Genomic DNA, 26,437 nt, shown 5'->3' with positions numbered 1-26,437 from the left:
ATGATATGTATTTATTTTGTATGTATCAGGGTTTAGACTGTCGTTAGAACATTGCCTTAATTCTTTGCCATTATTCCAAGGACATAAAAAAATTCAGTCGTCAAATTTTAAACTAAAAGGAAAAAAAACTATGTGACTCTTGGGTGAAGATTTTCATTTCATCAATGGTGATCTGGGACTTCAGGATTCAGCTGCTAGGTTACCTAGTTCTACAGACTTAGTTGAATTTTATAAGAAACCATGCCTCTATGCTTCACTTAACTGCTAATTTAAACATTCCAAGGAGAACAATACAATACAATTTATAGAAAGTGCTCACTGTGAGAACTTGTGTGAAGACAGGCAGTGGAAACTTAAGAGCTCTAAATAAGTTTCATAATTCAATTATTGTTCCTGTAATATTGTTTAAAGTATATTAGATAATGTAGTGCCTTCTGTTTTGCATATTGTGTTAGGAACAATGCTAAAACTGTATAAATTTTTGTTGAAAGAAATAAAAAGAGTGAGACTGCTTCGCACTTATGCCAGTTTGCACTTATGCCAATGTTTTCACATTTATTCGGCGCACAAATGGCGATTCGCACTTGCGCCAGTTCACACTTATACCAGTTCACACTTATGTCAGTTTTTGCAACTGTTTCACACCAGTTCGCAGTAATAAAATTAGTACTTATTCACCCTCACGTACAAGGGTAGTCAAATTTTTATCGATTTATTTACTTTTACACAACTTTATTCAAGTGTCAGGTTACTAGTTTTGTTAATTACATCCCTTACAAGCTTTGTTAAGCTTACCAGCAACAACATGTACGATGGAACGATTGTTTAGTAGTACATCGCACCTAGTAAAAACATGGCTTAGGTTAACAATGTCATATGACCATCTGTCTGGTTTGTGCATGTTAAGCGTACACAAAGACAAAATAAACTGCAACAAAAAAGATTTTATAGATAAAATTGTTGGTATGTTTGGTATTGATAACAGACGACTGCAGTTCCTGTTTAAAGAATCAATTTAGCTTTAAATAAATGTTGGAGGTTTTTTTGTATGTACTACAATTACTATATATATACACATTATATCAATATAAAAAAAAGTGTTGGTATTGTATGTCATTTATTACAGTGTCCAGCAGCCGTGTTCACATCTCTCCGTTAAGCTTATCGGAACTTTTGTCTGAAATTTCATTACAATATTTCTAAGTAAAGAAATGACGAAAACTTTATCTAAATTTGTTTAAATAAAACTAATACTAAAATAAAACATTCATGTTTAAAAAAATTATATTAAAATTTTTTTAATAATTTAGTTAAAATGAAATTTTTGAATAAGGCTCCGTTAAGCTTAAGGTTTCAGATAAAATTACCGTTAAGAAGAGATGAGAATACAGCCCCATGCCGTCTGTTCACCATAAAATTACGTTGAGGGATCGTCCATAAATTACGCAATGCAAAATATATCTAAAAACAGAAGTAGGAGATATCAAGCCCTTTTACGCGGCGATTTTCATTAAACTTAATGCACTAATTTAAATTTTTATTTAAATTAAGACTCTGCGAGGGAAAGATTTTGATCTTTTTCGTTTCGTTTATTGTTAAAGTTTGCGCTACGAAATTTATGGACGATCCTTAAGTAAATTACAACTAAATGTTAGTTGTAATTTACTTTTAGTTGTAATTTACTTAGCGTAATTTTTAAAAACAAAAATTTCAAAATACTGACTTTTTCTTTATTCAAACAGAAATAGAAAAAAATTATATTTTTTAATTGAAAATATCTTTTTAGTTTTTGAGTATATTGTTTTGTTTAACTATTTATCTTTTTTAATTTTTTTTTTTTTGCATAAAAGTGTATTATTATTTTATTACAGACATCATATTATTATCAAAAATTGGCCATTGAAATTAGGCAAGATCTCAGATAGCTGGGCCAGCCCTTTTGTTATGTAAAAAAATTTCATTTTTATAGGTAAATATTAAACATGCCGAGATCTCATTTAAATGAACCAGCCCGGTTAACCGTAATAGCCCGTCTCATGTAAATAGCCCCTAAATTAGACATGTCTTTATTTGATATGCTGATTAGCTGATTACTTTTATACTTATTAGTGTTTTCAATATATTCTATCTCAGTGGGCACAGTACGTTTTTAAAACGTTCTTTGGACGTTTTTATTAGGTTTAAACCTTATAAAAACGCCTAAAAAACGTTTTAAAAACGCTTTAAAAACGTACCGTGCCCACTGGGATATTTTGTCAAAACTTATATAGGGTCTCTATGTTAAGATTACGATGACGTATTATTATCTTCATTTTTTTTTGAGTCCTGAAAATGTTTTGACTCCCCCACCCACCCTCCTTTATAAAATTTTCTGCAGGCGCCATTTATACGTAGAAACTGCAATTTTACTACACTTTTCAAAACGTTCAAAATACTTTTATGCAGAGACTAAAAGTGTATTTTGCGAAGCAAACTTCATTTTTTAGCCTTTTTCAAATAATTTATATTAAATAACACATTTGTGGTATAGTGTAAAAAATCGCTTTTATTTTTCATATAGATTATAATACTATTGCGACACATAAATTTTTTATTTGAACTTAATTTTAAATTGAAATTTAATGATTGGTGGAGGGCCCCTCCACCAATCATTAAATTTCAATAAAATTTTTAATAAAATAAAAATAAAATTTTTTATAAAATTTTTTTTTGCTTATTTTAACAGGGTAACATCTTAAAGATTCATATAATATGTGCATAAAACAATATGTTTACATAAAACGACTTATGTAGTTGTAGTCGCTGTAGAATGAACATACATTGACTGAGAATTTAGGTTTTGGCAGTCATTCTTATAAATAAAAGAAAAATATTTCAAAATTATTTAAATATGGTTTATAAATTAACATTAATTTATATAAAAAGTTTTCAAATTAAATTACACTAAATTTTTAGGTAATATAGTGAAAATAATTAATAATAACTTATGTTTCATTACGCGCGCTCAAATAAAAAAAATTTTACTATGTGTTTTTTTGCCAAAACCTTTTTGTTTTTATCCTGTTTATTTAAGCTTAATTTAAACGCAAGCTTAGAAAAACATTAAAACGAAACTTGACGAAACTTAACGAAACTAAAAAGGTTTTTTTTTTAAAAAAAAAAATTAAAAAAAAAATAACATGGGGATTTTTTTCTGTTATTAAACTTTCTGTTTCTAATATAAAAACATTTTTTCAGGAAAAATTTCCCAAAATTAAAAGTATATATAAAGGCGAAAATGGAAGAAAGAGTTAAAACATTTTTATTCGTCAAAATAAAATACAAAAATGAAAGAAAACAAAGTAACACTAAGTATGTTTCTTATATTTTATTTCAGTAGTATTATATATATATATATATATATATATATATATATATATATATATATATATATATATATATATATATATATATATATATATATATATATATTATATAGTTTGTGCGTAACTTTTCATTTTAGTCTTGAGCATGCTTTTGTTTGCAGTTTCTGCAATAACGATATGGAGTTTAGTTAGAGGAAAAAGAAATATTTTTCAGACAAACAACGTTTTTACTATCTTCAATGACAATGCTGGAGAAAATTCTGAGACGTATTTAGCCAAAAATTTAATAAAGTCAACCCCAAATATGGAAAAACAAAACAAAACAATTGACGATAATAATACCCTGTTTGTTCACGCAAACGACGCTTTGTTTAAAAACAACCAACATTTATTTTCTCATTATTATGAAGTGCCTACATTATCTACAGATGATACAAAGAAAAACAAAAGTAAAATATTGAATATTTTATCTTCTCCGGACAATATTCTTAATGAGTTCACATGTGAGCTAAAAAGTTGTTCATCAGCTAATAAATTGTTTAAAGATATGGCCAATGTAATATCTGGTATCCTAAAATTACCTACAGTAACACAATTAAAATGCAAAATGGTAAAATCCTATTACTCCTATTACTACTTCGTAAATTTTTAAGTAAATACTTTTCGATGTTAGTCTTTATTCTTTTTATTTGTAATATGAATAAAAATATTTGTTACAGGGAAAATTGGCCGCAGCCGAAGAAAACAGCAAACCATTACCTGATAATTGTTTATATGCAACCTCCGAGTCCTTTTTATCACTACCTAATTGGAATAATATTGAAAAATTAGAGGTAATCTAGTAATATATAGATATTATACAGTATCATTTTAATAACTGCGTAAATAACATTTTATTTAATTATTTTTTAACTTATCAGATTCGCGTTGCATTGAAGATTTATCTTTCTATTCTTAACGAAATTCAGTCATCACTTCTTCCTATGTCGACAAATGAGTCTCTAATAAAAACACGAATAAATTACTTTGAAGAGATTTTATCTGTAAAGAATAATTTAAACAATTTTATTAAAAAAATGCTCTACGTGTCAACGGTTTGTAAATTATTCACTTTATTTTAAAATAACGTTTTGTAAAGTAATCATATGTTCACCATGAATTATTTTTGTTTGTTTTTGAAACAATTAGGAGCTGTCTTCTTGCGCATGTTCTTCTCTTGACGATCTAAAAGAGTCTTCAAAAGTTTATACCCAGAGTTATCAACAATTGATATCAAAGTTTAGTCATTCCAAGAGTGCGTTTGTAACATTAAAGCAGCTAGAAACTACTTTTAGAAAGATCGAATATGAATTTTGGAAAAGACAACAAGATTTTATTATGGCATGTTAAAATATTAAAGTATATATGAACCGTTTTTAAAACTTATTTTAAAACTTATTTATTATATTTATGCTCTAAATTTAAAGCACTCTGTAAATAATATTTAAATATTAACAATATTAAAAAAACAGCGTGTTTATTATATATATGTATATATATATATATATATATATATATATATATACATTTGTATATATATATATATATATATATATATATATACAAATATATATATATATATATATATATATATATATATATATATATATATATATATATATATATATATATATATATATATATATATATAGAAATATATGCGGTGCCTCCGAGAGGGGGAGGGAGTCGAAAGGGATAGTTTGTCCCGGGCGACAGATATCCAAGGAGCGCCAAATGAAAAGAGGGTACCGAAAAAAAAAAAGTCCTTTATCTATAATATAAGGATATTTTGATAAATAAGGGCGCCAATCAGGGTTGCTGTCCCAGGCGACGTGACGGCTCTCAGCGGCCCTATATATATATATATATATATATATATATATATATATATATATATATATATATATATATATATATATATATATATATATATATATATATATATACAGGATATCTGTCGTATGTAATAGATTTTGCAAAGATATGAAACGTTTTTAAAGAGACGTTAATTAAGCTCAACGATGTTGATTAAATATTCCCAAACGACGATGACCTATTTCTATATAAGTAGTTTAAAATTTGTTGATCAAAAACTTAAAAACCTAGCTAAGAAAAGAAAAAAGGCTGATTGGACGATAGTTAGAATGGTCAGAATGTTCATCAGAGATTTTAAAAAGTGGAATCACAGAGACAAGATTCAGTCAAGTATTTCTTTAATAGTTTAATAGGGGAAGATTATCTGTTTTATTTTGTTTATGAAATAGTATATACTTAGTTTTTGTTACGTTAAGCGATAGTTTATTACATGTAAATCATTCGTTTACTTTGTTTAACTCTTTATTAACCATTGTAAAAAGCGTTTTAATATCCCTATGTGAACAAAACAGGTTGGAGTCATCCGCAAATAAAATAAAATTTAATAATTTTGATCTAAAAGATAAATCATTTATATAAAGTGAAAATAATAGCGGTCATAAAATCGAGCCTTGAAGAACTCTAAACCAGAGTAAGTTATTGTTTTTAATTCCATAACGTTCAAGTTTTTTAAGAAGAATGACGTGGTTGACGGTGTCAAAGGCTTTAGAGAGATCATGGGCTACTTAAAGTATACGGCCTAATATTCCGCATTTTTGCCGAAAAAATAGAAGGCCATTAAAAAAATAAAAACGCTCTAAAACCATAACAAACAAATAAAAAACATTTTTATTCTTGCAACTATTTTTTGTTCAGCAAGAAATAAATCATTTTCTAACAGAAATTACTTTTTTTTTTTTTAATATAAATAAATTTTTATTTAATAAAAATTGGCTTAGCCCAAAAAATGCAGTATTGTTTATATATTTTGTTATTCCACATTAATAAAAACATCTTTAATATTTACTTAATATAAAAACTAACTTTATATTTATATTAACCTTAAAAAAAGATAACATAATAAACTAACTATAATATCCACACAATTTTTATCAGTAATTACTTTTTTTTATTATTAAAAAATATATTAGTTATATATAAAAATATTACTGTAATATATATAACTGGTTTGTTAGAGATTTATTCTCAGTATCAGATGCTTAGAGCAAAGTAAGTTTTTATTAAGCAAAATAAATTCAAAACAAACTGAGCAGTTATTCAGAATAACAAATCAGTATAAATAATAACATTAAAAGTAAAATAAAAAATTGAAAAAGGTTCACAAACATAAATTGTCAATATATTGTTTAACTGTTAACATTTACTAAATCATTTTTAAACTTTTTGCTATATAATCTGTGATATAGATATAGAAGATGCCTTCTCTACTACTTCTGACAGAGATATCTTTAAAAAGGATGACAGGAGTCAAAAATTTGTTGAAAAAATATTTTTAATTGGTAATTTATTTGATATCACTATTCTTTAAACAAATTTTTAATTTTAATGACTTTAGGAGCACAAAATTTAGTGACTTTAGGAGTATAAAATTAACCAAGGAGCAACAAAAGTAACCAAAAGTTAAACTCATCTACTCATGCTGTCTGAATTTACTGACACAATTATAATCATAACTTAAAAGATCTATAATTAAAAAGAACTATTTAACTACTGCAACTGAGCAGAAAGATTTGTATTAAATTTTTATCCGAAATGTCATAGCTAATTGAATCAGTGTTTTTTAAAAGGGCTGATTTGACATTTTTTTTGAAATTCATTTTTTGTGTGTTTTGTGTCCTTCTATGATAGCTTCATCAGTTTATGTCAAAAATGTGTTTAAATTTTATATTCTTACACAAAAAAAGCCACATGAAAGTTTTTGATTTTTTTTAAAAGGGCAAATTTGCTTCAAATACGCCCTTTTTAAAAAATTCACTCTCCAGCTGATTCGTATTTTTAGGCGCAATACGCGGAAAATGTAAACAGTTTCATGTATGTTGTTGTTATTATAAAAATTTTAATGGATCTCGTAATTCCAAGTCCTAGAAAGAGGAAAGAAAGTTATCCTTGTGATTACAAGCATAACAAAATAAAACAAGCACGTTTAATGGGACAGTCATACATAAATCATAAAGGAAATGAAGTCCCATCAAAGTACCCTAAGTTTACTTGCAGGTAAGTTTCAAATATCCAATGTAATATATCGTCAGCCCGGAATACAAGTGTCGTATACGACACTGTGTTTAAATTGAGAAATTTGCATTCAAAGTTTAAAGTACAAAATCTCTTTATGTAAATTTAGTTACATGTTGAAATTTAACTAAGTTGACTAAAATCAATATAAGTTGTTGTTTAAATTGTTAAAAAAATAAAAAAAAATAAAAACTTTTCCCGTAACTAAGAACACTGTTTTTCAAATACAACAAATGTATTTCAAAATCAGAACATTTTGTCGGAATACAATTGTCATGGATGCAATTAATTTGATAGTAGGTGAATTAAGGTTAAATTTTCTTATGTTGTAACTAACAATGACTTATAATTTTAGTATAATTTTATTTTCACTGTCCATCGCATTTTTTTCCTTTAATTCTTTCTCGGTAACCAATTTATCGGCATTATATTTAGAATTATACAGTTTTTAATCTTCAAGCTTCTTATATACAAATTAATAAGCTTCTTATAATTTTTTTTTTTTAATTAAGCAATTTTTATTAATATTATTTATTTTCGAATAATTAAAACTAAAATAACTAATTTATCACACATCTTTTTATTTGTCTGTGAAAAATGATATAAATAACTTAAACCTTAAATATAAAAAACAACCATTTCCATTATTGTTCCTTATTTTTACAACAAAGAAATAAATATATACGTTTATTAAAACATTTTACAAAGTGAAATATTTAATTGTTAAGACTTTGTGACTTAAAAAGAGTGTTAAAAATTCAAGATCATCACAAACAAAATATTTTACCATTGATATAAGGTCATTAATTTTTTTATCTGAGAGCAAAAAACGTGTTGAATCACTTTTTAATGGAGGAAATTATTTCAGAACTTTAACTATCTGTTTATTCTTTCTCTGAGGGGTACCTTTTACCAATCTTTCTTCAATTAACGGACCAGAGAACGATTTTTTTAATTTAATATAAAAAGATAGATGTTTTTCATGACACATTAGTTTTATCTTTGCAAAAGGCATTTTATGGAAATATAAAGACTTGGAAGCAAGTTTGAAGTTTTTGAAGTCATCTTTGTACATTTGTATGACTTTCAACTCTACTCCAGAAGTTTTTTCAATAGATGACAGTAACTTAAATAAGGTAGGAGGACTGTAAATCTCAAAATGTCTTAATTTTTTCTCAATCACACTATGTGCATTGTCAATATTCTGTACTGAACTATGACCAGGATCACTATACTTCTATTCAATGAGTGGTATCCTGCTTCCATTTTGAAAATTTTTTATTGCCATAGACACAATTGAGTTCTTATTCTGGGGAACACAAGAATCAGACCACAAAATAATTTTATTAATTGTTATATTTGGGCAGTCTTGAATAATTAACTTTAATAGTTTATACAGACAACTTGCAAGTTCATTTGCACCTCTACCAGCCATAGATTCATTCCAAAGTGCACAATAAGTTTTGTTATTCAATGAACAGTGGGCTATGAAATTATAACAATTTAATTTTCTTTTATAATAGAATGCAGAAATATTAGCAATTGGAAATTTTTCCTAATTAGCAAATTGGGAAAATCTTTATCTAAATCAAAAGTTATAACTGCTGTGGTTTTATAATCTCCATTTGCAACTTTAGCCAGATCACATTTTCTTTCTTTTCTAGTTAATAGCTTACTCTCTCTATACTGTAGTATTTTTTGATCATCTTCTTTGTTTTTATACCTTTGACATAAATCACACAAATCTTTTTTTGGTTTATGAAATGCCAAATTAAACTCTGTATTAAAAGTTGAATAATAAACATCTTTTTTTACATTGAACTCTGTGTAAGCTTGTGTAAACAACCTGTGCATTTTAATTGTACTTAATGACGGCTCTAAATATTTTTTGTTAGTATTCTGTCTGCAATAGTGTGAATCAACTGTTGGAGAACTATTTATATGTTCTCTGATCTTATCTAAGACTTGATTAGGAGTTTTTCTACAAACCATTTTTCCTTTCTCTGGGGACCTTGGTAGTCCACTTACTTTGTTTACCATATTATCAAAATTATAGTAAATTCTTCTTTCACTGGTATCTAATGCTTTTAGAAAAAATAATTCACAAACTCTGCTTCTAACATCGTTCTTTTCAAAATGATATTTATAAACACACTTCTTATGTTTACCAATTCCTGAACTTTTTCTTTTACAATCCCACCTTTCTATATTTTGAGTATAAAAGTTAAGTTTTTTAGTGTCACTTAAGTTCCAGAAATAAGAATGGATTTCAACTCTCTCATTAGCACTAAAAACTTTGAAACATTTTAGTTTACACACTGAAGAACAAGCTTCTCCTACTTTTCTCTCTGGTCTCTCTTGACCATTTTTATCTATGTAGGCCTTGCCACACTGCCTTTGCTTTTTTCTGACATTTATTTTCCACTTGTTAACACTTCTTTGTCTTTTTCTTGTGAGTTTTCTACAAAATATATTTAAAGTAACAATAAATCTATTGTATTGGAAACTATTTGTTAAACTGCCTTTTAAAAGTAGAAAAATTAATGTTATTAAAACTATAATTTAAAATATTATAAAAAAACAATGCATAAATACAGTTGATGTAAAAATAAATAAATAAAAGGTAATGTTAATAAAGAAAAATTTCAAGAACTTGTTTTGAATGTAAAAATAATGATCTCTTTAAAACTTTTCGAGCACAAGACGTATTGTAATCAAATCTATGTACACAAGTATTTTATATTTACTTTTCATTGTTAGGAGAAATGATAGTAGAAGAAAAAGATGAATTAGTAGGGTCTTCCACTACATATCTAGAAGTTTCTTCTTCCATTTGGTGGTTAGGCTCCAATACTATTGGTATCGGATTATCAGCATCAGAAGCCATAAAATACTCCATATTTGTTATAAAATATTCCATATTTGTTACTTATCTTTACAAAAAAACGGTATATTTATAAATACTGTTTAGTTCTTTTGATTACGGGTAATAATTTTTATTTACTGAACATTTCAATTCAATTCAAAGAAAAAAAAACAATTAAATATTAAAAAACAATGTGAATACGTAATAATAAAGTAAACAAGTGAATACGTATTAATCTAAAGTCACGTGAGCAAATAGAACGCTACTATTGGTCTACGCTAAGTACAACAAATGTAACTCGAGCGTTTTGTTTGAAAGGTTTATTTACGACAAATGACCTACTAAAATATATTGGAAAAAATTTTAATTGAGCTATCGGATATTTTTTTTTAAAATAAGTCCACAAAAAATAGATAGTTCGCATATATAAGTCATTTTTTTCAAAAATGTCGAATACGACACTTGTATTCCGGGCTGACGATATATATATATATATATATATATATATATATATATATATATATATATATATATATATATATAGTATGTATGTATGTATGTATGTATGTATGTATGTATGTATGTATGTATGTATGTATGTATGTATGTATGTATGTATGTATGTATGTATGTATGTATGTATGTATGTATGTATGTATGTATGTATGTATGTATGTATGTATGTATGTATGTATGTATGTATGTATGTATGTATGTATGTATGTATGTATGTATGTATGTATGTATGTATGTATGTATGCATGTATGTATGTATGTATGTATGTATGTATGTATGTATGTATGTATGTATGTATGTATGTATGTATGTATGTATGTATGTATGTATGTATGTATGTATGTATGTATGTATGTATACACACACACACTATATATGCATTTACATATATAGCGATTCCACGGCTTAACAAAAAATATTTGACGTTTGACAAAAAACACGTGAGGTTTTTTGCATCAGTAAGTGTTACTCAATCTCTTTCCAACCATATATAGAAAGTACTAAGCTTTGTATGGCTTCATTTATATATTACCTGTACCTTGAGACCACTTTTCATAAAAAAACTTGCCGCGGGAACGTTTTTTTAAAACGAAGCTTTTGAAGGTAAGGATTCCTAAGAACTTAAACTCATCTAATTTTTATGAAACTTTCCATATTTATTAAGGAAAAGACGAGGAATCTAATGGAATCTGGATGTTTTTTAACATTAATACAAAAAATTTTAGTTCTCAGCGTTTAAAAACTTCAAGGTTGATTTATATAGAAAAAAAAGTGTTTTTGAAAAACGTCCAGGTGGAAATTACAAGTTTAGTCTTTCCTCTATTTAAAACAAGTATTTATTTAAGTTTACCTAAAGAATTGGTACTTACAGGGCCGGCGCCAGCATTTTTTGGTCTTTGAGATAGCTAACTTCCAGACATGGAGCAAACTCCAAACATTTATATGTTTATAATTATGTCAAATAAGTATGCTTTGCAAAAAAATGCGATGATTGGAGCTTGGGAACAAATTTTTTGCCTAGCCTGCCCCAAACATGAGAGCAACAAGTTGATGAAATATTTTTTGTACTATTTTCAACTAGACTTATATTTATCGATAAATTTTAAGTTTCATAGTACTATCTCTTAGCGTTCAAAAATTATGAACATATAAAATTTGCAACCCTCTCAAACTGAGGGGGGTTTAAACTTTCTATGATAATTATTTTTGAATGCTAAACTATTTTACTATGAAACTTAAAATTTATCGATGAATATAAGTCTAGTTGAAAATAGTACAAAAAGTATTTCATCAACTTGTTGCTCTCATGTTTGGGCAGGCTAGGCAAAAAATTTAGGGCTTTTTTGTTCCCAAGCTCCAATCATTGCAATTTTTTGCAAAGCATTCTTATTTGACATAAGTATAAACATATAAATTTTAGGAGTTTGCTCCATGTCTGGAAGTTAGCTATCTCAAAGACCAATAAATGCTTGCGCCGGCCCTGGGTACTTAGGATTTGCATATATAAATTATGTGTATATATATATGCTTTTGTTCGCGTATTTAATGACGTTATCTGTTTTGATTTTTGCGTTTATTTTGATTAAATTATGAAAATTAAATTGAAAGTGAAAGTTTAATTCTTAAAATTTTAATCAAATGAAAATACATCTTTTACTTTTTCCCAGGTAAAAGGTCTGCATTCTTCAAGAAAGTTAAAATCTTGATTTTCACTATTTTAACTACAGGTTGCTCTTATTTAAACTGTTTTTTTCAAAACAAAACCTAAAAATAGTATTCAACAGAAGCTAATGAAAATGGAGTTGTGTAAGAAATTCTTTATTTCTTTTTATATTTATTTGCCTCTATTTGTTTGTTGATTAAATACTATGAACTCTTGTAATAATTATTTTAATTCCTTTTTTTTAGGTGTTGACATTAACAATAGTCTCACCAAAATGGTTGCTCTATCTATAAGTCAAGAAAGTGAGTCAAAATTATAAATTAAGAATACTGTAGCACAAATTTTTTTCATTTTAATAATTCTATTTATTGAAACCAAAATAATCCACCCCTTATTTTTCTTTATGTCACTTAAATTAAGTTTAATTTTAATTTTAGTCTCTGACACTGTTATGGATTATCTAAATATTAATGGAGGCATTGTATCCCTCAAAAATCCAGATTTGGTTTTAACCAATCGCCATTTTTTACAAATGTGTAAAGAAAAAGATAAATTTAACTTGACATGGTCAAATCTTTCAGTATTTTTTACATCCTTGTTTAAATACCCTATATCTAGAGTTATGCTGATCAAGTGCCTTCAAAAGTCAAAAGATTTTATTGCAAAATTAAATTAAGCCAAAAATTTTGATTTAAAAAAGTATTTTTTAAGCTCTGCTTTATCTTTTATTGGTCCTTTTCCGGATGTTGTTGGTTTGTCACCTTCTGATGCTTGTTCTACCCCAACTTCTATCCACAATAGTGAAATTGTTCCAAATCAAATTACTGTTTTTGTATCTTCTGATTTAAACTTGCAAATTGCTAATGATGATTTTTTGTGTTCTGTTACCCCAAGCTCTATTGTATACACCCCTTTAGGAAATGATTCTAAAAATTTTCTTCTTGAAGCGCAAGTTAATGAAGTGATTCTGCCAGTTTCCAATTCGGATAAAAACTACCTATATTATGAGGTGATTTGACCTATCAAATAAAAAAATACAAACAGAGAATTAATCATCTTAAATTACAAGATAGATACATTAATAAAAGATGTAATGAATATAAAAGAAAATATCAAGCAATCTTGTCAAAATATAATGTCAGAAATGTCAACAAAAGAGAAGTTAGATAGGATTGTAGGAGTAATCAATTGTTGCAAAAAAATTTTAGATTAGAAAAAGAAATTGATTTGGCAAGAAAATGTTCACAATTAGATCGACAAAAGGCATGGTATTTTAAGAAATAAATTGAAAACACTGTTTTGAAAACATCTGATGAAATGAATGATTCAATCAAAGGAGAGTTTAAATTAATTTGAAAATCTTTCAGAAGAGCTGAAGGAAAGAGTTAACTTTTTTGAAAAAAATCTAATTGATGGTTTTGAAGGAGGTAGATATAATGATGAAATTCGCTCTGTATATTATGAATTTTTTAGTGACATGAACCTTTTATCAAAAGCTCAGCCTAAAGAGGCTATATTGAATAGTACACACAATGTTCTTCATACAGATGGCACAAAGTATAATTTTAGAGGTATTGGTAGTTTTCAAGTCACAACATCATCTGGAGGCTACACGTTTAGGATAGAAGATATGTTTTCAGGCGAGGCACAATCTTATTTTGGAGAGCTAAAAAATGTACTCACTGATATGTCTCAAATATTTTCTTCTGAAAAGGAAAACTATGATCTTCGGAAGCTTATTTTTTCGTTCAAATCTTTGATGATAGATCGCACCAAAGTTAATTCAAGTTTTTTTAGCCAATTTAAAGATTGGAGAGAAGCAATTTTGCTTTTTGTTGTTGAAAACTATGATAGACTTCCTTTAAATGAAAAATTAAAAATTTCTCAAATGTATCATGTTTTTTGTGGCTTACATGTTATCCATAATTTAGGAATATATGCAGAAAAAGCAATCATAAAATTATTATTCATGTTGGTTTTATAAATTCTCAAAACTCACGTACCTTTGATATTTTGTATGAACTTTCAAAACTTACAAGCTATAGACATGGCGATCAATGGAACGGGAAAGCTGATGAATGGAGGGTATTTTTGCGTAAAAAGTTTTCAAAAAATTTATGGTTTCATTTCTGCATCATCGGTTTAACATTATATTTTTACTTGGTGGAGCAATGTATTTTCATAAAGATCATCTTAAAAAATTTGTTTTTAATCTTGATGGTTCAAATTTCCTTCATGAATCAATTAGGCATGATATTGACAACATAATTTTTCATGCTTCCTGCTTCAAACAGAGCTCTGGTTGAAGGAATTTTTAATAACTGGGGAATTTTTAATAAACTGATATCAGGACCTGGGAATTTTTAATAAACTGATATCAGGACCTCTTTTTCGTATTATTGAAGAGGAAGGTCATATTTTTTCTTTGAATACCGTTTGGTTGCAAATGTTTAACTATTTTGTTTGTTGTTCTTCTGATGCATCAATAATGTTAAGTGGTTCTACATTTTTTGATGTCAAATATCTCTCTAAGGATGAATTGTTTGATTGTTTGTTTTTTAATTGTAATGACCCACTTTTGGATGCCTTAACACAAGAATGTCTTGAAGTTATATGTTGTTCGTGTTCGGTTATGATCCAGAGTCAGTTAAGTGACCAATTGTCTGGAGGGAAATATCACAATCCAGATGTTGGTGTCCTTGAGGAAACTCAAAACTGTCCGCGTACTAACATTGTGTCTGAACGTGACTTTGCTTTTTATGACCGCAGGTTATAAGAAGCAAAGTCATATATATGTCAAATATAGAAGGTTTTTAGGAGCGTTTAGTGCCACAGGGTCTGTGTGTTTTGTGATTGTGATGTTATTGTTGTCATGTTTTGTGTTGATAGACAACTTGGCTTACCTTCTTGATGGTGTCTATTGTTAAAAATGATTATTAGTTTGTTTCGTTGCTGAAACTTGCTGCTTCCAATCATTCACTAAAAGCCAAGAAATAAGTTTTAGAATAAAAACATTTTTCTATATTATTTTCATTTTTTTATCTTAGATGTTTTCATAGGTTCACATAAGCAATCTTAAAGAGTAAGTTTCTTATTTTATACTTATTTAGTTTTAAATGTTTTTAATTTATATATTTTTAAAATGAATTAACAAAATATTTTTAACACGTTATTTTGTATGTGTTTCTAATAATAATATTTTTACATTTTTAGATATAATTTCTGCTGTTATACGTGCCTATTGCAGTTGTAAGTACTCCAAATTTCAGAAAGTTCGTTTGCTGTAAGTTATTTTCATTAAAAATTAAATTTTAACTTTATTGAAGAATCTTCTGTCTGTTAAAGAGGTTATTCTGAATAATTTTGACAGATTTTAATTCCCTATTGCAGTAATTTACTGACTGGTCTGTAAGTTATACAATAATTTGTTATACAAAGTGATGTAAGATTTGGATTCCATAATTCCTTTATGCATATTTGTATGGTGTAATTATAACATAACCCCAAATTTTATTTTCCAAAACTAAGTAAATAAGTGAAAACCATCAGTCTGTAAAATAGATGATTCTGGTTAATCTCATCAAATAAATAAAAATGGGACCATTATGAAAAATTTTGAATCAAATTTAATAGCGGTTGAAAAATATCAAATATATTCAAAGTCGGTATGCCCAGTTGGTTTGTGCAGCCCTTTTGCAGTAATTTACTGACCGGTCTGTAAATTATACAATAATTTCAAAATGATGTACTATTTGAATTCCATGGTTCCTTTATGCACATTTTTGGTATTTTATTTTCTTATAGTTGGTGAATCAATATGGAAAATTTCAAGTCAAATGTAATAACGGTTTAAGAGTTATTCAAGAGTCAATATGACACCAAAACTAAGTAAATATAACCAAAACTAAGTCAATATGATCCAAAAATACTCTCTTTTTCGGTGTTATAACACTGCAAATTTTCCATACTTAAGCCCTATACTTTTCGTCAAAAAATCATCAATTTTTGCACTACAAAAAATTAAATAACTTTGGATCCGCTTAACTTCAAAGGTCGAATGACTCCTCATTTTTTAAGTCAGGTCAAGCTCTATACGATGATATAAATTATATATGCTTTTTTTAATTATAAAAAAATCGTCTGGAATAGCTAACATATAGTATATTTAAATCATTTTAAACTTATCATAACTTTAATGTTTACATGAAACTCTAGTAAAATTATAAAAAATACTATACTATAAGATTTTGAAACATTAATCAAATTTCATGAAAGCATAAGTTTGAAATAATTTAAATATATTATATGTTTATATGTCTAAAATTTATAGAATAGCATACTTCAAAATATTTTAACGCTAAAACCTAACCCTAAGTTCAAACCAGCTATAGTACTTAGATATGGGTATACCTGTTTTATACAGGTATGATGAGTAAAATGACTTTAAAGTAAATAATTTACAGGTTTTACATATTAAACTTTTCTTGAATAGTAGTTTGATATGCCTAAGTTTTGTTATGAATATTTTTTCAGATAGTTAACATACACTGAATAGTTATCTTGTTATAGTTAGCCTAGGCTTATATAGTTCTTGAGAGTATAACATAGGTGGAAGCACTAAAAAGTCAAATACACTTAATATGATTTGGTCTATTTCCCTACAACTTTGGTGGCAATGTTGTTCTCTGTTTAAGATTATATTAATTTTTCTGATTTCTTTTTTAAGGTGTAATAAAAAGTGTTTTGAAAACTTTGAAGAGGCTAACTGTGTGGATATCTTTTCCAAATTTTATGATATAAAAAACAAAGACAAACAAGATTTTTATATTCAAGGATTGATAGATGTCACTAAAGTTAAAAGAAGAACGGCACATCAAAAGAATCTTGAAAAACCAAAGCAGCCAAATAACTTCTCCTATCATGTGATTGCAGGCAATATACGCGTAGAAATATGTTGCAGGGCACTTTTATCTGTCTTAAGTAATAGTGAAAAACAATTAAGGAGAATAAGGAACCTTAAGGTAATTGGAATAACCCCTGAAGATAAAAGAGGAAAAGGTATTACTAATTGTCTTTCTCAGAATGTTCATGACATTGTTAGTAATCACATAAGATCATTTCCACTCAAGGAATCACATTACTCAGGCAAAAAAGTATATTACCTCAATGCAAGTTTAAATGTAAAATTAATGTGGCAACTTTTTTGTGATAAAAATCCAGATTTAAAAGTGAGCAAGTCTTTTTACTGGAACCATTTTAAAACAAATTTTAACTATCGGTTTGAGCGCCCACAAGTGGACACTTGTTGCACGTGCAAAGAATTAAATCTTAGATTGAAATCACTACATCTCAATGATGTAGCTAAAAGAGCAGCGCAGACTGATTTAGATGCTTATAAGCTCAGGAGTAAAAAAATTTACAATGCTTTAAAACATGAAACATCAGAAGATAGCTCAAAGTAGGAGCACATTCTATTATTGGCATTTGACTATATGAAGACGATAAGCTTGCCAAAAATACTTGTCCAACAACTTTATTACATGAGACAGCTATCAGTTAATGTTTTTTCTATACATAACATTAAAGAAGAAAAAAGTCATATATATATATATATATATATATATATATATATATATATATATATATATATATATATATATATATATATATATATACCACGAAGGTCAAGGAAGAAAAGGGCCTAATGAAGTTGCAACTTTTTTAAATGATTATTTGATCTCACTTCGACAAAAGTATAAAACATTACGTTTATTTTGTGACAACTGTGGTGGACAAAATAAAAATCAAACCTTATCACATTTTTGTTTATACTTAACTGACAGTGGTAGGTTTGATAAAGTCGAACAGTTTTTTCCTATGAGAGGGCATAGTTTCCTCCCTTGTGATAGGGGCTTTGCTATAATTTCAAGTGTTTTAAAAACACATGACCGTCTTTATCACATGCATTAACTCACCAAGCTTATTATTAGCAGCTCCAGATCACAAAAGTTTACGTTGAAAGAAATTGTAGATGCAACTGAATTTTTTGATGTTAAAGCTTGGAGCTGAAAACATTACAAAAAATCTTGCATTTCTTCAGAAACCAAGGGTAAAAATGCCCCAAAAGAAAAGAAGGTTCACTTTTCAATTAGTAACTTGTTTCATTTTGTATATGAGCATGATAAAAAAGGCTACATTAAGGCATTCACCAATATTAATGGTTTGGTCTGTCATACTTTTTTTATGTCCAAACATATGGGTACTATTCTACAGGTGGATAGTTTGGCTTATCCAAGTGGCAAAGTTGCTCTGAAAAAAGTGAAGGTGGAAGACCTTCAAAAATTAAAACAATTAATTTCTGAAGAATACAACGAGTTTTATAACGAGCTGTACTCCTGGCCAACTAATGAATGTGAGAATCTCCCTGATAGTGACTTTGAGGGGGAGATTAATTCTTACTGATAGCTAATTTAGTTAAATATATGTATTATGTTTATTACTGGGACGTTAAAACATTGTTTTAAAGTACATAGTTGTAGTTCTTACGGAGTTTTAATTTGTTTTCCTTCTTGAAATACTCGATTTTTTTTAAAAGGGCCAATTTTTCAAAATTTCATACATTAATTATTAACAAACGAAATGTTATTGCAATTTTCAAAGTGTATTAAGATGTTACTCCTGCATATATTTTTTAAAAATATATTACACAAATTCTGTATATTTAATATTAAAAGATATAAAGAGTTTTTTTCTCAAAAACGGGTTTTGAAAGCCCTTTTAAAAAACACTGATTCAATTAAAGTTTAGGTTTTTATCATTTTGTTTAAATTTTCCTGAAATTTACACTTTATTTGTAAGTTTTGAGGTTTTATATAAATCTGCTGTTAAAATAATTTCTTGTTTAAAATATCATCTTTGAATTTAGTATACTCAAATGGGGGAAGTCTGGATAGTTTATCATATTTTAAAGTAAACCCACATCAATAAAATAAACTTTTTTTAAAGCCATTTTCATCTCTGATTTGCTATTAAATCTTTTAAAATTACTTGCATGATTATTGCACACTAAGCTTGCACACCAAAAGCACAGTCAAAAAAAAAAAAAAAATCAAAGTTTCAATGGTTTCATTTCTCAATCAATTACTATAAATTTTTATAACTGTTTTTATTATGGATGGAAAGTTCTTATTATTTAATGAATGTTCCTAAAAATTTTCTATTGTATGCCATTTTCAAAAAGTTCAGACCTGTTTCACCAGAGTATTCTGTATATTTCTGTATATACATTTCTTCAAATATTAAGGCGATATCTTGCAAAATTTAGGCTACTTTTGAGGGATGGTTTTGCATATTGTATTGCGCCAATGTTACCAAAATATATTTTCAATAAAGAAAGCAATGAAAAATCTTTCAAAAGAACTTTTAATGGTGATATAGTGTATGCTTTATTTCTTTATTTTTTTATATACTAGACTTATATTCATCGATAAATTTTAAATTTCATAGTAAAATATTTTAGCGTTCAAAAATTATGACCATATAAAGTTTAAACCCCCCTCAATTTGAGGGGGTTGCAAATTTTAAATTGTCATAATTTTTGAACTCTGAGAGATAATACAATGAAACTTAAAATTTATCGACGAATATAAGTCTAGTTGAAAATAATACAAAAAATATTTCATCAACTTGTTGCTCTCACGTTTGGGGCTAAATTTTTGGGGCTTTTTTGTTCCCAAGCTCCAACCATCGCAACTTCTTGCAAAGCATTCTTATTTGACATAAGTATAAACATATAAATGTTTCGATTTTGCTCCATGTCTGGGAGTTAGCTATCTCAAAGACCAAAAATTGCTTTGCGCGCCCCTGTCTATAAAAAGACACTGTGTAAAGATAATAGACAACTCTTGTAAAATATTTTCATATAAGTTCTTAGCAACTTGTTTAACAAACTCAATAACTTATGGTATGTAAACAATAGCTTGTGGTATTAAATAACTCAATATGTGGTATTAAGTATCTCAATGACTTCTGGTATTAAACAATAACTTGTAAAATACAACATGGTAATTAAGTTTTAACATTTGGTAGCTATATACCATACCAGTAATGTATTTAAATTGTGTGCTCAATATTTTTTATTATTACAATGTTAAACATTTTGGAACAGAAACGACCAGATGACCAATTACAAGAATCTCATAAATACATAATTATTTGTAATATTTATTTGTCCAAGACACTTGGATGCAGAGTGGGTATCGTTTATAATCTTTTATTAAACAGGATCTTTTAGCATGTTATCCTTGTTTTATTAGGCAGAATCTTTAGCCAGTTCTTATTGTTTTATTAAGCAGAATCTTTTAGCCTGTTCTCCTTCTTTTAAAGTATTTTTTGCTTGAAAATGTTTTGCACATATAACAGATGAATTATTTGGCATACAGTTTAGCAAATAACTTTATTATTTAATCTTTTTATGGTTCGTAAATATTCATTGATATTGACAAAACTTTTTATGGTTTGTAATTCTTTATTGACATTAAATGAAAAAACTGTCACTACATCTTGTTTTAAATTGTTTAATAAATAGCCAACAAGACAACATTCAATATTTGTTGTTCTACAAACAGAACTTTTAGTTTATATTGTATAAATTATACAATAATACAGTATAATTACTACACTTTAATTAAAAACCGCAAAAAAAACTGGCCTTCTAATTTTCGGCAAAAATGCAGAATATTAGGCCGTATACTTTAAGTAGGTCGTGGACAGATTAATAAAAACTTCCTAATGTCAAACAATCATCATTTGGCTTACTGGCTCGGTCAAAGCGTGATCGGTTGAGTAATTTTTTTAAAACCAATTGTTTGTTGAACAACATGTTGTTTATCGTTAAGTAGCTATTAATTCGTTAAGCGAATAGTACTATTCGCTTAACGAATAAAACTTTTTTTTAAATTTTTATTTACGAAGTTTAACAAGTATTTGCTATTCGACTTCGTTTAACTTCGAAAGGCGAAGCTATACAAACTTCGCAGGTGCTCAATCATAGCGTTTCAGTTATACTTGCACCAGTTTTATTAACCAACAAAACTTGGATTTTAAAAAATACAAATTTATAAATACCGTTTCCTCTAATGCACGGTTGTTTAAAAGCGGCAAGTTATTATACGCAAGCGCATTAAAACTTTCAAAAGTTTAGATTTTAAAGATGGGTACGGTCTTTAGTTACAAAAATATTGATTTACTAACAACCATATATTTTAGGTATTAATAAATATCTTATTCTTTGAATAAAATTATTATTGGGATTTAAAAGTTTATTGATAATAAAATGAAAATAATAAGAAGGAAAACGTCTCAGTACATTAAAATATGTTTTTTATGCAATCATTATGTATTTGTCTAAAGCCTCATTTGTTTACTTTTTTGAAATTCATTAAAAAAATTTCTGAGCGATGAAACTTGAAATTTTTTTTTTAATTTTAGATTAACATGTTCTTAATTTGTTTCTTTTTTCTGCTTGTTGGATTCAATTTTTTAATGTCAAAGTATAACTCTACTGACACTTGTTTTTAAAACCCTTGTTTTTAACCCATGTTAAACATGTATATGTAATTACTGTATACACAAATACATTTTTGAATATATAATATAATATAGTAGAGTATATATGTCATTTTATACTAAATTAGTTAAATTTTTGTATAAATTTATGATATAAATTTATACATAAATTAATACAAAAAAATAAACGCAATTTCGATATTCTTCTTTGTATGTTTTATTTTATCTTCCAATTTTAATGTTTTTGAGCTTAAAAAACCATAATTATTGCTGTTGTATTTATGTATCAGGCAATTATTTTATATAACTAATTAGTATAATGCGTATTTGCATATATCATTTAAGCAAGCACTTACCATACTGTTATCATAGTGTAGACTTAATTAAACAAAATATTTGCGTTTTTGTTATCTGGAAAAAATTATATACAATTGGGCATACTGTTTGAACGATTGTATATACTTATTAAGGCCTATTAAATGTATCACGTACAATACTGAAGCGAAGTAATTATCTGAAGCAAATTTGACATATAGTTTCTTCATAATGGCTAGGCGAAGTTACCTAAAATTTGATACCCCAATAGATTTTTACTTGAGGAATCCAAAAATAGCACCTTCAAGAATTGATTGTCTCAGGAAATGCCTCGTTTATTCAATTTTGTTTAAAATTATTGACTTGTAAATTTATGATTTTAGGAGGTAAAATAAAGACTGTGACTCAAAATCCCAAGTAAAAAGTTTAATTGTATGTCATTATTTTATCTTTAGTTACTAAAAAATACTAAATATATCAATTGTCTCTCTAATACTTGATCAAAATTTGCGTTTAAAAATTGTGTTTTTTTAGAAAAATTTAAATTTTCTAACGAAAGCAATTAAAACATTTTTTTTGAATAAAACATATAATAGTGTAATTTATTGACTAGTTTAGGACGATTATAGTCATAAGGCAAGGGAGGGCCAGGGGACCTCTAACCAACTCCGCCCTGCCCCCCTCCGCCCCTCTCCCTTCAATTTCCGAGGATTTTTTTTTTTAAAATACATAAAATAATATAATAATAAATAATTATTAAAGTTCAATTTAAAAACATAGTTTTTTTTTAGTTTAAATTTGAGAAACAATTAATTTTTATTATTTCAAATCGATAAATACTTCCCTCTTGTTTCAAAGTAAGCACTCAAAACTAAGATCTTTTCACGATCTTAAAAATCATAAATTTTAAAAACAAAGATATTGAAATGTTTTTTAAACATTTTAACAACCAATATCTTTATGGTATTATTTAGTAGATGTTAATATAGTCATTGATATAATAAGGTGGACAGTGAGATTTATTTAAATTCCTCTCAGCCTCCCATCCAAGGGTATGAAAAAAAGAAAAAAAGAAAGACAAATTCCAAATGCAAAATAGGTAAATAAAATTACGACATAATTATTTTAAATGTATTTTTTTTTTTGTAACCAACTACTTATATTCTCCAAATCTAAATCAGATATATTGTACATACGACCTGATATCGTGTGGGTGTAGAAATTATGCATATAACTTCAGAATTGAGCACCCAACACTTGTCATTTCTCGTTGGCCAAAAGAAGTTTTTACCTGGTCCATGAGGATGCATGAATCTGACTTTTATATCAAGCTCACTTACATCTTCAAAAATCCCTATCCCACCAAAATCCATCATAAAAACATGCAATATAATTCATTTTTAATGTTTAATGAAATCTTTTTATTATGTTTGCTTTTTGGAATAATATCAAATATTTCAATACATGTATCAATGTTTGGTCGATTTCATCTTAAGAAAATAATTTAAAACAAGTTCCATATGTCCTGGCTTTACAGAAGGAATACATTAAACTAACATCTAAAATCTACCCAGTATTTATTTGTTTTAGACTTTCAGTCATAGTAAATCCCCTGTGATGGTGTTTCCCACCAACACCATCATAGGGGGATTTACCATGACTGGTAGCAAAAAATACCCATTTATCAGCATTTAAATCGAAGTCTTTAATGTGATGACAAAGATTGATAAAGTTTTTAAAAATTTTAAATCATGCTGCACAATTATCGGAAAAGTATTTCACACTTGATACATCAGGCAGATTTTCTTTGATATATGTAGTTATATCTTCCTGAGTCTTGTAAATAAATCCTGTGTTATGATCAGCATCTTCTGAAAGGTAACAAAAAAATTTATGTTTAAGAACTTTTTTTTCTATCAAATAGAGTAAAATTGTAAAAAGTTAACATTGACTTTTGCTCCAGTGATAACTTTGAACCTCATCCTGAACAACATATTAATGATTTTCAGCAAAATCTCCTAAAGTCAAGCATTTTGGTTAAGATTTTCTTTACAGTTTTTCAAGTATCTACTTTATGTTTTTGCAATATATAATAAGTGGCAAGGTTGTCAATGCTGTCATATAATAAATTATTAAATTCATCTAGTGGCAATGATTGTAATAGTAGTGTTGTACGATAGGTACTCTGCCATTGCTCGAATGCTACATCTTCTTCGAGCTCATGGCCCATAAACTCCTGCACTAAAAAACTTTTTAAAGCTCTAATACCATTGGTTACATCGATGCAACATACATTCTGCATTTTCAAGCGAGCAAACAATTAATGAAATCTTTAAAAATTTTATTCCACCTAATGGCATCAATGAGAAATTTTGTATTTTGTTGATGTATGCATACATTATGAGTACCTGATGCATTAGTTGTAATGTACCATTTAGGTTTAAGAAAACAAAACTTTGACAAAGTAACTTTAAAGTTAGGATAGTCTTTTTTAAATGCAACATGTAGTTCATTTAGACTGAGTAGCAATAATCTTTTTTGAACATGTTGGTTTTTCTTAACACTTACAAAATCTTTTTTTCCTGGCGTCATTCTTGAAAATTCATTACTTTGATAAAAGTTAATCAGTAAATTAACTGTTTCTGGTGAAAGTGGGTTTCCAGTTTTTTTTCGGGACATGATAAAATTCCATGCTCATTTTTAACTTTTCTTGCAGTTCAAACAAGGTACTAAGACACTTTAAAGTAGCTTGATATTTTTGTACGTGTCCATGATTTTGGTGCGAGTGTTAACATTTGCACCTTATGGCGATAAGAGTCAGTCTTTAAATTTTCTTTTTTTTTTTCATGCATTAAAAAGTCTAGACCATGGTCATTGTCAATGTTGTTGTTTGAAACAAGTAAAGTACAACCTTTAAAAAAAAAAAAAAAATTTTTGCTTGTTTTTGATATAATAAGAGGTAAGCATTCACCGACTTGGATTGAAATAATGAAAAAAATAATTGTTTCTCAAACTTGAATGAAAAAAAAAACCCGTGATTTTAAATTGAATTTTAGTAATTATTTATTATTATATCATTTTATGTATTTAAAAAAAAAAAATCCAGAGATATTGAAGCAAGAGGGGCGGAGGGGGTGGGGCGGTGCGGAGTTGGTCAGAGGTCTCCTGGCCCTCCCTTGGCCCATGACTATAAACGTCCTAAACTAGTCAATAAATCACACTATTTGATGTTTTATTCAAAAAAAAAATGTTTTAAAAAACATTTCAATTGCTTTCGTTACAAAATTTACATCTTTCTAAAAAGACACAATTTTTAAACGCAAATTTTGATCAAGTTTTAGAGAGACAATTGATGAATCTAATTTTTTCAGTAAACCTAAGATAAAATAATGATATAGAATTGAAATTTTTACTCGAGATTTTGGGCCACAGTTTCCATTTTACCTTTAAAAATCATGAACTTACAAGTCAATGATTTTGAACAAAATTGGATAAACGAGGCATTTCCTGAAACAATCAAGTCTTGAGGGTGCTATTTTTGGATTCCTCAAGTAAAAATCTATTAGGATACCAAACTTTAGGCAATCTCCCCAAGTTATTATGAAGATACAATCTGTCAAAGTTGCTTTACAGTCGCTTCAGATAATCACTAAAATGATGATTCAGCATTATTTTAACTGACGATATCTCTGGAACCCATGTATATTTTTAACTAAATTTTCGCAGTTATTATGTTTTTAATATAGACGGCAACTGAGGTAAAAATGAATAAATTCTGAGACGTAAGGGTGTCGAAAATGTTTTTGATTTCATATGGAATTACCCATACATTAATAAAGACTCATTAGAAATTTCTGATGAGTCTTTATTGATGAAACACAGTGTTTAATTAAAAATTTTCATAAAGTGATTTTTGACTAATTTACTATTATTCTGTTCTTTTAAGAACATTGAGCACTCTATTTTGTAGAATACATTTTTAAATTGTTTATATATAT

General features: G+C 27.5%; 2 protein-coding genes across 2 annotated transcripts; one reads left to right on the top strand and one right to left on the bottom strand.

Moving 5' to 3' along the window:
* The first annotated feature begins 3,175 nt into the window (after positions 1–3,175).
* On the top strand, positions 3,176–4,868 carry LOC105845520 (uncharacterized). Its single transcript, XM_065812525.1, has 5 exons — positions 3,176–3,351; positions 3,503–3,975; positions 4,085–4,198; positions 4,286–4,459; positions 4,554–4,868. Exons 1-5 carry the CDS (start codon positions 3,327–3,329, stop codon positions 4,752–4,754), a joined length of 987 nt encoding a protein of 328 aa, XP_065668597.1. The 5' UTR covers positions 3,176–3,326; the 3' UTR covers positions 4,755–4,868.
* Positions 4,869–8,149: 3,281 nt separating this feature from the next.
* On the bottom strand, positions 8,150–10,578 carry LOC136088570 (uncharacterized). The gene is made up of 2 exons (XM_065812520.1): positions 10,259–10,578; positions 8,150–9,972 (listed from the first exon to the last, which is right to left on the bottom strand). Exons 1-2 carry the CDS (start codon positions 10,429–10,431, stop codon positions 9,015–9,017), a joined length of 1,131 nt encoding a protein of 376 aa, XP_065668592.1. The 5' UTR covers positions 10,432–10,578; the 3' UTR covers positions 8,150–9,014.
* Positions 10,579–26,437: the final 15,859 nt, after the last annotated feature.

Source organism: Hydra vulgaris, chromosome 12, assembly GCF_038396675.1.
Source record: "Hydra vulgaris chromosome 12, alternate assembly HydraT2T_AEP".
In the NCBI taxonomy this organism is placed as follows: Eukaryota; Metazoa; Cnidaria; class Hydrozoa; order Anthoathecata; family Hydridae; genus Hydra; species Hydra vulgaris.
Note: the sequence above shows the minus strand (reverse complement) of the source record. Positions and strands in the feature narration are given on the sequence as shown.